Source organism: Tiliqua scincoides, chromosome 2 (genome assembly GCF_035046505.1).
Source record: "Tiliqua scincoides isolate rTilSci1 chromosome 2, rTilSci1.hap2, whole genome shotgun sequence".
Taxonomy (NCBI): Eukaryota; Metazoa; Chordata; class Lepidosauria; order Squamata; family Scincidae; genus Tiliqua; species Tiliqua scincoides.
Window position 1 is genome coordinate 60,013,141 of NC_089822.1, and position 12,900 is coordinate 60,026,040.

The 12,900-nt window shown below is 42.6% G+C and overlaps 1 protein-coding gene across 1 annotated transcript in view; it reads left to right on the forward strand.

The window, feature by feature from the left end:
- The window catches only part of SHC3 (SHC adaptor protein 3), a 48,872-nt gene extending 46,728 nt beyond the window's left edge, over positions 1-2,144 (forward strand). Inside the window, exons 11-12 of the mRNA XM_066616252.1 lie at positions 265-560; positions 2,016-2,144. Of these exons, the coding sequence (XP_066472349.1) occupies positions 265-560; positions 2,016-2,144 (425 nt within the window). The remainder of the gene's footprint in view (positions 1-264; positions 561-2,015) is intronic.
- Positions 2,145-12,900: the final 10,756 nt, after the last annotated feature.

Consider the following 12,900-nt stretch of genomic DNA (forward strand, 5'->3'; position numbering starts at 1 on the left):
ACCTTTAACAAGCAATCAAGACAGCAGTGATCCTTAGCAAAGGTGACCTGGACTCCTACAACAATTCTATATTATTTCAAAGAACTTTCCCCTAAAAAACATTAAGTGAAATGCTATCCTTCTCTATTACTTATCCCTCATTTTTTAAACTTATTCATTTTTTAAAATGTTACTTACCCATTGCCTATGGAAACTGGAATTGTATGATTTTGATTTACTGTTATGCTCTGTCATTTTTATGTCACTATTTTGGTCTCTCATCAGGCCCTTTTGAAGATGCTCTCAAGAACCAAACTCCTGGGCCCATTTTGAACAAGGCTACCTCAGTTGAATGCACCAGTCCTCTTCTGTCCAGGGCAGCTGGGGCAGCAATAGCAGAAGAGTTGAGCACTGAACCCTGGTACCAAGGAGAGATGAGCAGGAAAGAAGCCGAGCAACTCTTAAAGAGATGTGGAGACTTCCTGGTGAGGAAAAGCACCTCGAATCCAGGCTCCTATGTGCTGACTGGCCTACATAACGGACATGCCAAGCACCTTCTCTTGGTGGATCCTGAAGGAACTGTAAGTATTTGACCCTAATGCTAGGAAATGCTCTTCTTACGTCAAAGTCTGTTAGCATGGAAAACAAATCTATCTCCTTTATACCGTTTCACCATATCTCTTGGCCATGTGATAAGACTTTGAGGATGATTTATATGGAATCAAATAAGTTTCCTTTTGAAGGAGAGCAGTAGAGACCTCCAGTGTCTTTATGTACAAATGAGTCTGCATTAGTAGCAGGGGTAGTATGACCAGGGACACCCTGCTGCTGTCTCCTTGCACTGAATTTTTTTTTTTTTAAACCCTTACCATGATCCATTGCATGGGTGAATTAATAAGTGGGGTCCCTTAAGAATCTATTATCGGTGCTTTTTGCGTTCACCCTCTTAAAGGTTCTCTTTTTGGAGGTCTTTACCATCTCCTTTGGATTTTACTACTCTGACTAGTTTGGTGTTACTTGAAAACTTGGCACCTCATTATTTACCCCTAAATCTAGATAATTTAGGGCCCAATCCAATCCAACTTTCCACATCTATGTAGTTTTGTCAATGGGGCTTGCGCTGCATCCTGCCGTGGGAGGGCAGACATTGGGCTCCCAGTGGAGCTCACTGGGCTTTCCTCAGGGCTGCATTGTGGCTGCATCAGCACTGGAAAGTTGGATAGGATTGGGCCCTCCGTGTATTTATATTGCCCTTCTATAAATCAATGGTGCTGCCGTATTTTGAATACTGTGTACAGTTCTGGTCACCACAACTGAAGAAGGATATTGTAGAGCTGGAAAAATGCAAAAGATGGCAGCCAAAATGATTACAGAGCTGAAACATCTTCCTTATGAGGTAAGGTTACATTGTTTGGGGCCCTTTAAGCTTGGAAAAAGTGATTAAGGGAAGGCATGATTAAAATACTGCATTGTGTGGAGCGTAGACAGAGAAATTTTTTTCACTCTATCATACCAGAACCACTGATCATCCAATGAAACTGATGGGAGGGAGATTTAGGATGAACTAAACGAGGTACTTCTTCACATAGTGCATAATTAGTCTATGAAATTTATTGCCACAAGATGTGATAGTAACTTATATAGAGGGCTTTAAGAGGAGATTGGACAATATGTGCTGTCATGATGTCAATAATCATAATGGCTGTACGTTGCCTCCAGGTTCAGTGGCAATATGCCTTGGAATACCAGTTGCAAGAGAGCACTGGTGGGGGAGATGTGTGTGTTTTTTGCCTGCTTATCAGCTTCCCAGAGGCAGCCAGTGGGCCAATATGGGAAACAGGATGCTGGACTCGATGGGCCTTTGGTCTGATCCAGCAGGGCCTTCCTTATGCTCCTAATGAGCCTGTGCAAAATGTTATATTGTTGTTAAAAATGTCAATGAATTATCCATAAAAATTATAATAATATAAATGCACTTGATCCAAAAATGCCACCTCTGGTGAATGTATACACTTTCTTTTTTCACACGTTCTCAGGTTCGTACGAAGGATCGCATCTTTGATAGCATCAGTCACCTCATCAACCACCACCTTGAGAACAATTTGCCGATTGTCTCTTCTGGGAGCGAACTCTGCCTCCATCAGCCAGCAGAGAGAAAACAGTGACCACTCACCTGCTCCATGAGTTTGGCAAACTGTCAACACTCCTGAACTATTATCAGAAAGGAACTGAAAACCAACGAATGTTTGAATTGAAATGAGTTCAAATGAATGAATTGAAAAACAGATAGAAAAAGATGGCCACCTATTAAAGTTTTCTGTAGGTTAAGGAATCTCATTCCACCTGGTGCCAGGAAGAAGCAAATCGTTATGGCTGTCCAGAGACAGGAAAGCATGGTAAAAGTAGCCGGCAGAAGAGTTTCTTTGTGTTTTTCTTAAAACTGACTTTAATAACAGTGCTCTCCTTGATATGAATATTGACCATGTTTAAATGGAGTGTGTACATTTGCATATATATGCATATACACATTCACTTAAGTATGGCAGATATTTATATTTTTTTATTTTAGTCTGTTGAAGGTATGGAACAAAAAAGGTTAAGCTCCATGCATTTTTAACTGAAGATACAAATTAAGATTCAATATAGATCAGAGTTCTCATTTCTTTGAAAAAAAGGAATACAAAGTCTCAAGGGTAGTTGTATGACCCAATAAGCACAATCATAGAAGTGAAACAGACAAAATTCCTCAATTAAATATTAGGTGAGGGAAAATGGATCAATGAGCTAGAATTCCAATAGGGAAAGGTAGCTTGAAACAACTTTTGAAAACAATATATATTCACTGTCTCTTAAGTACAAAAGCATTTTCTCTTTCTGATGTCCCACTTAAATTCTTATGTAATGCTACTCAAAATTGTTTGTAACTTGCTTTGACTTTGACTTGGTGTTACTTCTCTGTGTATGAGGTATACGCATTGATTTTTCTAATACCATACCTTTAGGTATAGCTTTGATTTATTAAACCAATGTTCAATATTAAGGTTTTTCTACACACTATTCACTTCTTGCAAGAGGCAATATATTATTATATTCATTATAGCCACATGATGATAGGAGAGTATGCATGTGTGTGATTTTAAACATACTGGCTCCAGTCCAACTATAGTCATGGGCAGCTAATTGTAACAGCTGGCTTCCCCAAGGGCTAATGCATGTTCTTGTCCTCATCAAAATATGTGTCTAATACAGATCCCCATCCCCATCAAAAGATGTGCCCACCACATCCAGCAGGCATCACACTGTAGATAAGGTTGAGTTTCACAATACTGATAGCAAATGTTCACGCAGATGCACGTCTGCATTGGCAGTACAAATGAATGGCTGCATGTGGCCATAGGTTCCTCTTTCTGAATCTTAGTTGACTTGGGGCACAATCCTAAACAGGACTACTCTGAAGTAAGTCCTACTGTGTTCAATGGAACTTACTCCCAGGAAGGCGAGGTTCGGATTGCAGCCTTGGACTAAGGTCCAAGTCAGCTAAGACTTGGGATTTCACTTGGGATACAGCACAAGACTTGGGATAAGGCATTTCAAAAATGTAAAGGCCATTCATATATTGTCTATACATATGTACATGTTTTTGTGTGAATGTTTATATGCAGGTTCATTTTACAAGTAAATCTTGGAACTGGATCCCTCAAATGTAGGATCCAAATTGTGTGCACCGCTGTACATATGTTGAACACAATATGTGAATGACTGTAGGTCAACACCATACACAGATTATGCACACACGTGAAGTTGGTACAAAATACAAAATTTACTGGAACTGCATTCAGGAAAGCAAACACAAACTGTAGATACAATAGAAAACTGTCTGTCAGGATTACTGAGTTTCATTCAACTAGAGATACAACGTAGGATTATCAATTTCCTTCCAGGATGTGTGATTGTGAGGGAGAAGAGGGAATACAAACGAACAACCAAGAGTCTGAGCTTGACCAAAGTGGGAAGGAGGCCTGTAGGCCAGTGTTTTCTGGGAGAATAGTTCATTTTGCCTGCTGGCATCCATATATGAAGGTCTGTTCTTGATATCAAAGTAGCATAACCAGAAATACAATAAAATGGGGGGGATTTTCCTGTAACAGCTTCCTTGTCTAATATGGGACTTTTGCTGGCCTTGATCTGTTAGGGTGAAGGTGGGCATGGCAGACCCAGACTGGTAGCACTGTACCTGGTGAATGTTGCTGCTGCTGAGATCCACCTCATGTTGCCCCTGTTGGCTCTGATCTCCATCCCCTCCTGCCCTTTCTGCCAACATTCCTGGCCGATGGCTGGTTTGCACAGCACCAGCACTGGTGCATGGCCACCTGGCCTTTGCACTGGTGGCACTTCTTTGCAGAATGGAAGAGTAGATACTGTGCCAGCAGCCCAACCAATATGCTGGAAGACCATAAGATCCGCCAGCATATTGCACAGACAGGACTGGGCAGTTGATGTTTGAATAGCACTTCCTGGGCATGGTAAGTGCTTCATATGTAATATTACGGTGTTAACCTACAAGGTAAGTGTTATCCCCAGGTTGCTGCTAGCAGACTGAGAGGGAGTGGCTTGTCCGAGGAGCACATGGCAGAGGTGAAATTCAAACCAGGAGGCCTCTAGACTCTTAGCCACTGTATTACACCAGCTTTCAGTGTTAACAATATCTTCTTGTGCTTTAGTTCAGTGAAATCTGTCTAGGACTGGAAAAACACACACACGATTGTCACAGGTATGTGCATCATCACTTATAATAATGATCACTAGCAGCCCAACTGGCAGAAATCCTCTCTTAGGGCGCACTCCTAACCCACTTTCCAGCACTGGCATCGCTGTGCCAGTGGGGCATATGCTGCATCTGGCAGTTGGGGGGTAGGCACAGAGGCCTCCTCAAGGTATGGCAATGTTTGTTGCCTTACCTCAAAGTTGCATTAGCCTTGTGTCGGTGCTGGAAAGTGAGTTAGGATTGCGCCCTTAGTAGCATTTGAACGCTGAACTTATATTTATACTTCTATTTCTGGCATATTTCAGAGATGATGACAGAGTTTTGCAAGTCAGAGATAAAGGAACCACTGTTTGGAGTCCAAAAGCATCACCCAGGGCAGCACACAATTGTTGAGAACTGTCCCAACCTTGTCCAAAGGAAGGTCCAGCACAAGATTTCTCATGGCTTGAAGCAATGAGCCAAATGCTATCACCTGGTGATATGCCAACCACTTCCTCCTGCTCCCAGGGCTTGAAAAGTAAGAAGTGAATTGTTCTTTAGAAGAATAGTAGTCATTATTATTAAAAGTCATTATTTATTTATTATTAATAATAATAATAGAAAATATGCTACCCTGCCTTTCTCCTTTTGGAGGATTCCGTACAGCATATAATAGCAGTTAAAAATAAACAATGTACAAAAATAAAATAAAGAGCAGCAAACTGAACAAAATCATGTGGAGAGTCGAGCAAGGAAACACTTGTGTAAATGACCAGCTTTTCTGAATCCAGCAGGAAACATTGGTAAGGAGGGAGACAAGTTCACATTATAGGGCAGAGAATTTCACATTTCGGGGGCCTCCACCAAGAAGGCCCTCTCACATGTCATCACCAACTGAACCACAGAGGGCAGTGGGAGGTGCAAAAGAGACTCCCTCCTTGATTTTAATGTCCCAGTAGAATCATATGAAGGAAGGTAGTATTTCAAGTATCTTTGCCCCAAGCCATTTGGAAGAAGAGGAACAGAGGAGGTGGATGGTAGAAGGTGCCCCTGCCAATCCCTCACCAGAGGCAACCACCTTACTTGGCCTCATGAATGGACTGATGTTGTCAAAGAGGACAAGTAGCTGTTAAGGGCCTGAAAAGAAAGGTGGTGGATAGAGATGACTGTAGCTGCATTTGAAATAGAGATAAACATGAAAAAGAAATCACATTCTTGTCCAAAGGTGCAGCAGATTGCAAACTTTAAAGTCTCTGCTTTTAATAAAACGTTGTACCTCTTTTCCTAGGCTACATTTTCTTAGAGAATTAGCATGTGTGCCAAAAAAAAAACAAAAAAAAAAAACACCCCAAGATGACAGATCTGTGAACAGGTTGCAAGAAGGTAATTATTGTTGCATGCAAACACAATCTTTACCTTACTGCTCAAAGGCAGTATAAGTAGAGCTTGGTAACTGAAATAATGAACAGAAGCTCTGGATACCAATTTCAAAAAAGATGATGAAAAAGGCAGAATTTCACAAATAAGACTCTTTCGAATGACTATAATGGGACTACTGTAGATTAGATTATCTGAAATTACAGTCGACCAGCCCCATCCTAACCAACATGGCCTCTGCAGTATCCAGTGCTTGTCAGGAGCAGGCTGGTCTCAGGGTAAGGGGATTGTCCCTTTTACTCTGAATAACACCCCAGCCTGTCCTATGGGGTTACTTGGATCTCTGCCAACTTTTCAGCTGGTGAGAATCCAAGCAGCCCTGTGTAAGGCTGCCAGGCCCGGGGCAGGGGTTAGGATATGGCAGAGGCCTTCTCCACTAATCCTGCCTGCTCCCAGGTCTGATACACCCCCCATCCCACTCTCCCCTGCCCAAAAACATCCCCTCCGTGCCTCCATTTTACCCTTCAACTGCCCCTTCACCGCCCAGCACAAACCTTACCTCTGCTGGTGACCATGGCACTGGATGCAAAGTTGGTGGGGGGGCACAGGCTTACTTGCTGGATGTTGCAAAACGATTGTGAACAGGAAATGCATTGTGCGCTTCTGTGGAAATTGCAGCTGGGTACAGCCAAATTGCATACCCACAACCAAATGCTTTTCTTTTTCAAAACAGGACACTTTGATGCTTTTAACTGCAATGTAACTCTTTGGGGACATCTGCTTTTGATTCTAGGCGATAAGCATCTGAAAAACTAGCCTTTGTGCTAATTGAAAATGTAGTTAGTTTTTCCCTTTGTAGTTCAGAGCAGTTTCAGGAAGCTGGTTTAAATCAGGAAATTGGAAGGATCCAGCACAATTTAAATATTTTCAATTCCCATTTCTTTCAGTGAGAGACCTCTAAGGTTATGCTTAACTCTCATGAAATTAACCTGACTGGACAGAACTTCAGTGGAATTGCACACACCAAATTAAGTAGGACACTAGAAGTAGGACATCAGGAGCTGCCACACTGAAAGACAGGTGGCCCACAGTAGCAATTCAAGAAATTGCACCTGGAGTCTGACTGATTCCTGTATTTAAAGTAGGGAAGAATTTTGTCCCCAGGTTAGGTGGCCCTGTTGACCCTGTGCTTCTGTTTGTTTGTGGTCCATCCTTACAGGAATCACTCAGGACTATTTGTTCTTCAGCCCTATTTCTACAGTGAGGCTGCCACTTGTGGTGTGCTGCCTGTTGGGTAGATTGATGGGTGGATGGAGCTGGCTTCGGCCCAGATAGTCTCTTGCTCCCATCCAGTATTTCATGTTATGCCAAGGATCGTGGCTGCTGCGGTTTTGCTCTCTCCTTACAGATTTAAGAGCAGAGAAGCTTTTATGCCTAGAAGCCTCAAGAAATAGTGCTCACAGGAGAATGATGTTTGCAGGGGGAAAAAACAAACAAACACTACATACTGATCTTTCTGCTGTCTGACTGCAGACAGTGCTTGTCGCACTGTCTGCAGCACACACCAAGCAGGCCAGGATGGGGCACATTGTAGACAGTGTGGTTAGACGTGCATACTTGTAGATCAGATCCCAGCCTGTGTGCTTCTACGGGCACACCCTTGTCCATCTGGAACATGCCAGACACAAGACTTTCTTTTGCTACAATTTTCACATGGACAGTATTGAAAAATACATTGGAGAAGAGTAGGATAGATCTTTTTGGTGGGCATTTCCATGATCAAGATTTCTGCCTGCCAGATATATCCTGGATCACTGCACCGCCAGTGTGTGTCACAGGGTGCATTTAAGGAAAAGGCAGGCAAGCTTAAGCCCCGTTGATTTCAGGAGAAGTTAAGTTTAGTTCATGCTTAGGGCTGCAATCCTATGCACACTTACCTGGGAACAAGCCTCCTAGTAAATGTACCTAGGCACTGCACTCAGTGGTGTTGCTAGGAGGGTGCAGCGGGTGCAGGTTGCACCAGGTGACGTGCACGGGGAGGACACCACTACTGGTCAAAAAATTTTAAATTGTGGTATTTTTTGAATAATACCATCATGTTCCATATCACTTGATGCATAATTTCATGCAGAAAGCAGTGGAACAAACCACGTTGAAATAACTCTATTTTATCAAAAGTTATAGCCCAAAACCAGTGGGGTGGGGTGATGGTGCACACCCGTTGCCCAGGGCACTGCCTTGCCCACTGCATGGGAGGAGGTCCATCATGGGAATGACATGCTGGCCTTTGGTGCCAGGTGACACAAACCCTAGTGATGCCACTGACTGCACTGCATTGCTGCCATCACATGCACAGTTATTTCAGATTAATCCCCATTAAACACTGTGGGACTGATTTCCACTTAACTATGCATAGGATGGCAGTGAAAAGCAATACTTCTGTGTCCATTTATTTGGACAGGCAGCCCAATCCTAAGCCCCAGAGCCGCTGTGAGGAACAGCAGTGCCACAATGGCAGCTGTTGCATCCAATGGGGTCAGGGCAGCATCTGGAGTCTTCTCGGGATAAGGGAATAAATATTTCCTTATTCCATGTTGAGCCCAGGCAGCCCCAATGGGTCTCCTTGAAGCTGCACCAGCTATTTTGTGGCACAGAAACAAAGAGGCCCATGCAGGGCTCCACGGATGGGGAGGGGGTATAGGATTTGGCGGCAGAGTGCTGCCATCTTTGCCCCCCTCTGGCCCTGATCCTCCCACTGATCCACCCTCCTCCCACCCAGTTCCATCCTCCCCCTGCCCTCCCCTGTCCTGAAAAGCCTCACAGCCAGCCAGCGGCAGCACGTACTGCTGACTTCTCCCCACAGTCATCCTCCTGGCACTTAGGCCCAGAACCAACTGCTGCTGACCTCAGCACCAGCAGCACATCCTCTCTGTCCCAGGAGTGCCCCAGCTTAGGATCAGGGCCTAAGGGCGCAATCCTAACCCCTTATGTCAGTGCTTTCCAGCACTGGCATAGCGGTGCCAATGGGACGTGTGCTGCATCCTGCAGCTGGGTTTCACTAACGAAGGCCTCCTCAAAGTAAGGGAATGTTTGTTCCCTTACCTCAGAGCTGCATTGCCCTTATGTCAGTGCTGGAAAGCCCCAGCCCCAGTGCTGGAAAGCACTGACATAAGGGGTTAGAACTGCACTCTAAATCTCATTAAAATAATGGGGACTGCAAACACATGGATTGGATTGGGCTGCATGTCCTATAAATCAATAGATTGTCTCTGTGAGTCTGTAATGTTGTTTCTGTGCAATGGCTATGATGCCCCCACAATGAGTGCTTGTTTGCTAGCACAGCGAAGTGTTGAGACAGAACAGTTAGTCACTGCAGGTGAATCCCGAGCAAGCCAGAAAACACAGCCAAACAAACACTCTTGGGTTTCAACTGGTAAGTCATACAATACAAAACAGTACATTTAATGTATAATAACACAATGGAACACTTGGGAGTACCTAGGGTATATACATCCATGACTAAATTCATCTCTACACTTTGAGCACCTTTATCATGATACTTTTTTGTTTAACAAGCATTGTCATCGATCTTTATTTTTATTAAGACATTGTCTCTTGCTGCTGCAGGAAGTTTCTATTCAGTACATCGCATTATACTGTCTGGTATCTTTTCACAGTTTCAACATAGTCTTTTGTATACTGCACAGAGATTGAAAGGTTAATGTAGTGACCTGTTTACAAGATTTTTTTAAAAAATCAAACCTGCAAATATGCAAACCAATCTGCTTAGAAGCATTTCTGCTAGAGATATTCATTACTCAAGGAGAACCCCAGATGCATCCTGGGAACCTAGACTGCGCCACGAAGTGCCAGTTATTCCTATCAAGTAAACTTATTTCAATTTATGTGCAGAGAATCCTGCCTTTTTGAGACAGCCTAAAAAATCTCTCTCCCCCTGCCTTTTATTTTAAACAAAGCCTTTGTAAATATCCTTTGTCATAATCTAGTAAAAAAAAATCTTCCAAGTAACGGTGACAGGATGTTGCACAAATCATGTCTCCTTCTCCCACATATTAATGTCTAAATCCAATTTATTGCAAGTATAAAGAAAATCTCAAGTGGCTGCCACTATCTGCAGTCCTCGAACTTTCACTGAGCTGCTGAGATGTCAAAAGCTATTCAGAAACTTTTCAGTTGTTGAGAGAGATAGTGTCGTCTAGGAATTTGGACAATCCATGCTCTGTTGTGGGTGAATCAGAAGACTGAGTAAAAAGTTCAGAGTACTTTGAGATAGACGTGATGTTTGGTTCCTTCTTGTATTTATGCTGATGTTGTTTCCCAAGGTAGATTCACCAAATTCTGCTATTAGCTCCCATCAAATGTGTGGTAAATGCCATGTTTTCTCTGCCCACTTCATCAGTCTGACACATCCTATGGCCTAACATAGTGATTCTCAAACTTTCCTGCCCCAAAACCCACCTTCAACATGGAGCTCAGTAACCTGGAAGTCTTTGCAATGATGTGATGTCATCATGTCACCACCAAAACCTCCAGGTTACTGAGCTTTCTCATTTTTAAAAAATGCAAAATGCCCACTGCCAGAGTCTCTGTACCACAGGATTCAGCCCATCTGGGGCCTTGTCTCTTCATATTCTTGCTGACAAGTGTGTTTTCATCAGCACGAACATGACATGATGAGACACAGAGCTTGCTGAAAGTGCAAGTTCAGCAACCCAGAAGCTTTGGCAAGGCAGCATTATGTGACCCAACAAAAATTGGGTCATGGCCCACTTGTGGATTGCAACCCATGGTTAAAGAAACACTGGCCTAACAACACACCAATGAATAGATAATCCTTATGAAGAAAACATCTACCAATTAATCACTTGATGCCAATTTGAGATGGTAAAGTTGGAATTTCAACATTCAAATGAATTATGAATTTTCTAAAACTCTAATCAGCAAGAACTATTAATTATCTTTACATCTGTCTCTTTGTGTGACATCTCTTTGGGAAGACATGCTAATCCTCAGGAGGATCAGGAGTTGGCCAAGTCATGCACTTGGGCATGCCTGGCCAGGCCTACTGCTGAACCATCAATACTGGTGGCAGTAGTAGTACCCTGTGCCCCATTAGGGGCTAGCCCAGCCTAGTGCAGGGGTTTGGTTGAGGGGTCCAGCAGCCTGTACTGACACCAGCCACTTTGAGTAGGCTCTGTGAATACCTTTCAAAGAGCAAATGACTAAAACAAAAGCAAAACCATGCACATGAAATATGCATGTGATTCCAACTCAAATGTTTCAGTTGGACAGTAAACTAATTAAATAATAAAAAAGATTCAATGTCAGGGAACAATCAGTACTTTAAAAAGTCAGAATAAAATGGAAAGTCCTTCTAGTCATAGCTGCCATATTTCACTACTCTTCCTAGAAGTTTACACTGATGATTGCAAGAAAGAACATTGACCTGGTGCAGCACTGAAGACCTCCTTCAATAAATCTCCAAAGAAGTTTATCTTCATATATTTTTAAACTATTTGAAGCATGCCTGCTTACAGTACTTTTGGGATCTAACATATTACATAGATTACCATGGACTTAGCATACAATAACGTAAACTTTTGCCACATACTGCCCATATTAAAGAAATGTACAAAGAAACAGATGACTAGATGCTGGTGCCTCAACCCTTAACATTTGCTCTGGGAATCTGTGCATGTCTGTGCATGTCAGTCCTTGCCATCCCTTCATATTGTCAGGAATTTTTGATCTGGAATTGCAACCAGCATATCCCATCCTAAGTAGGTATTTGTTGACATAGCAAGTCTAAGAATCCATTAAGTGTTATGTGAATCTATTAACATACCAAGATGATATACAAGGGGGAAAATGATGCACAATGTAACTGCAGACTGACAGCCCAATCCTATGCATGTTTACTCAGAAGTAGGTCCCACTGTAGTCAATGGGGCTTATTCCCAGGAAAGTGAGCATAGGATTTCATCCTTAATCCACTTCTAACCTTGAATGACAACACAGGGGATACACAGTTTCAACACAAGGGGATACACATGGTGGAGTGTCTGCAGTGCTTGGTGAACAATAATATTTCATGTAGGTCATCCTGTGTACATTTATATATACATATATACACACATAATAGACTAAAAACGCAGCTATCATCTACATGGTACCCACCATTTCCAGTACCATAGGTTGAACTGTCACATCACAGAATGTTTATAAACATTGTACCTGTTCAGGAGAGATAGGTCAGTCATAGAATGTTGCCCAACTGCCTAGCTTCTGTGAAGTAAGTGCAAGGTCAGTTGGAGTGACAGAGCTTATGGTAGGGATCTTGAAGGAAGGGGTCTGTGAAACATTACAGGCAGATGAACCAAGATGGCAGAAGGAAGATGGGCCAAGAAAATCCCACATGGGGTCTCAAGCCTTATGATATTTGCATGTTATTGGTAGGTGAAGACTAGATTTCATACACTAATTTTAAATAGCCATCCACTATTTCTGCATTGTTTCATTGGGGGGGGGGGGGGATCAAACAACATCCATGTCAAATGTGCCATCTGTCTTTACAAAGACATCAAGGTAAGTGGGACAGGTGCAAAGAACTTTCCTGAGTCAAATCTCTCATAGAACTAAAAAAGGGCCCAAAATAGTTTGTATTTAAAAACAGGCACTTAAAAAGTAAGTAATTGGTTAGTGTTTCCTTGTGCATGAAACTAAAACAAAGTCATTTTAAAAGCCACTGAAAACTCCTTGGTTTCCAGAGTTAGCAGGCT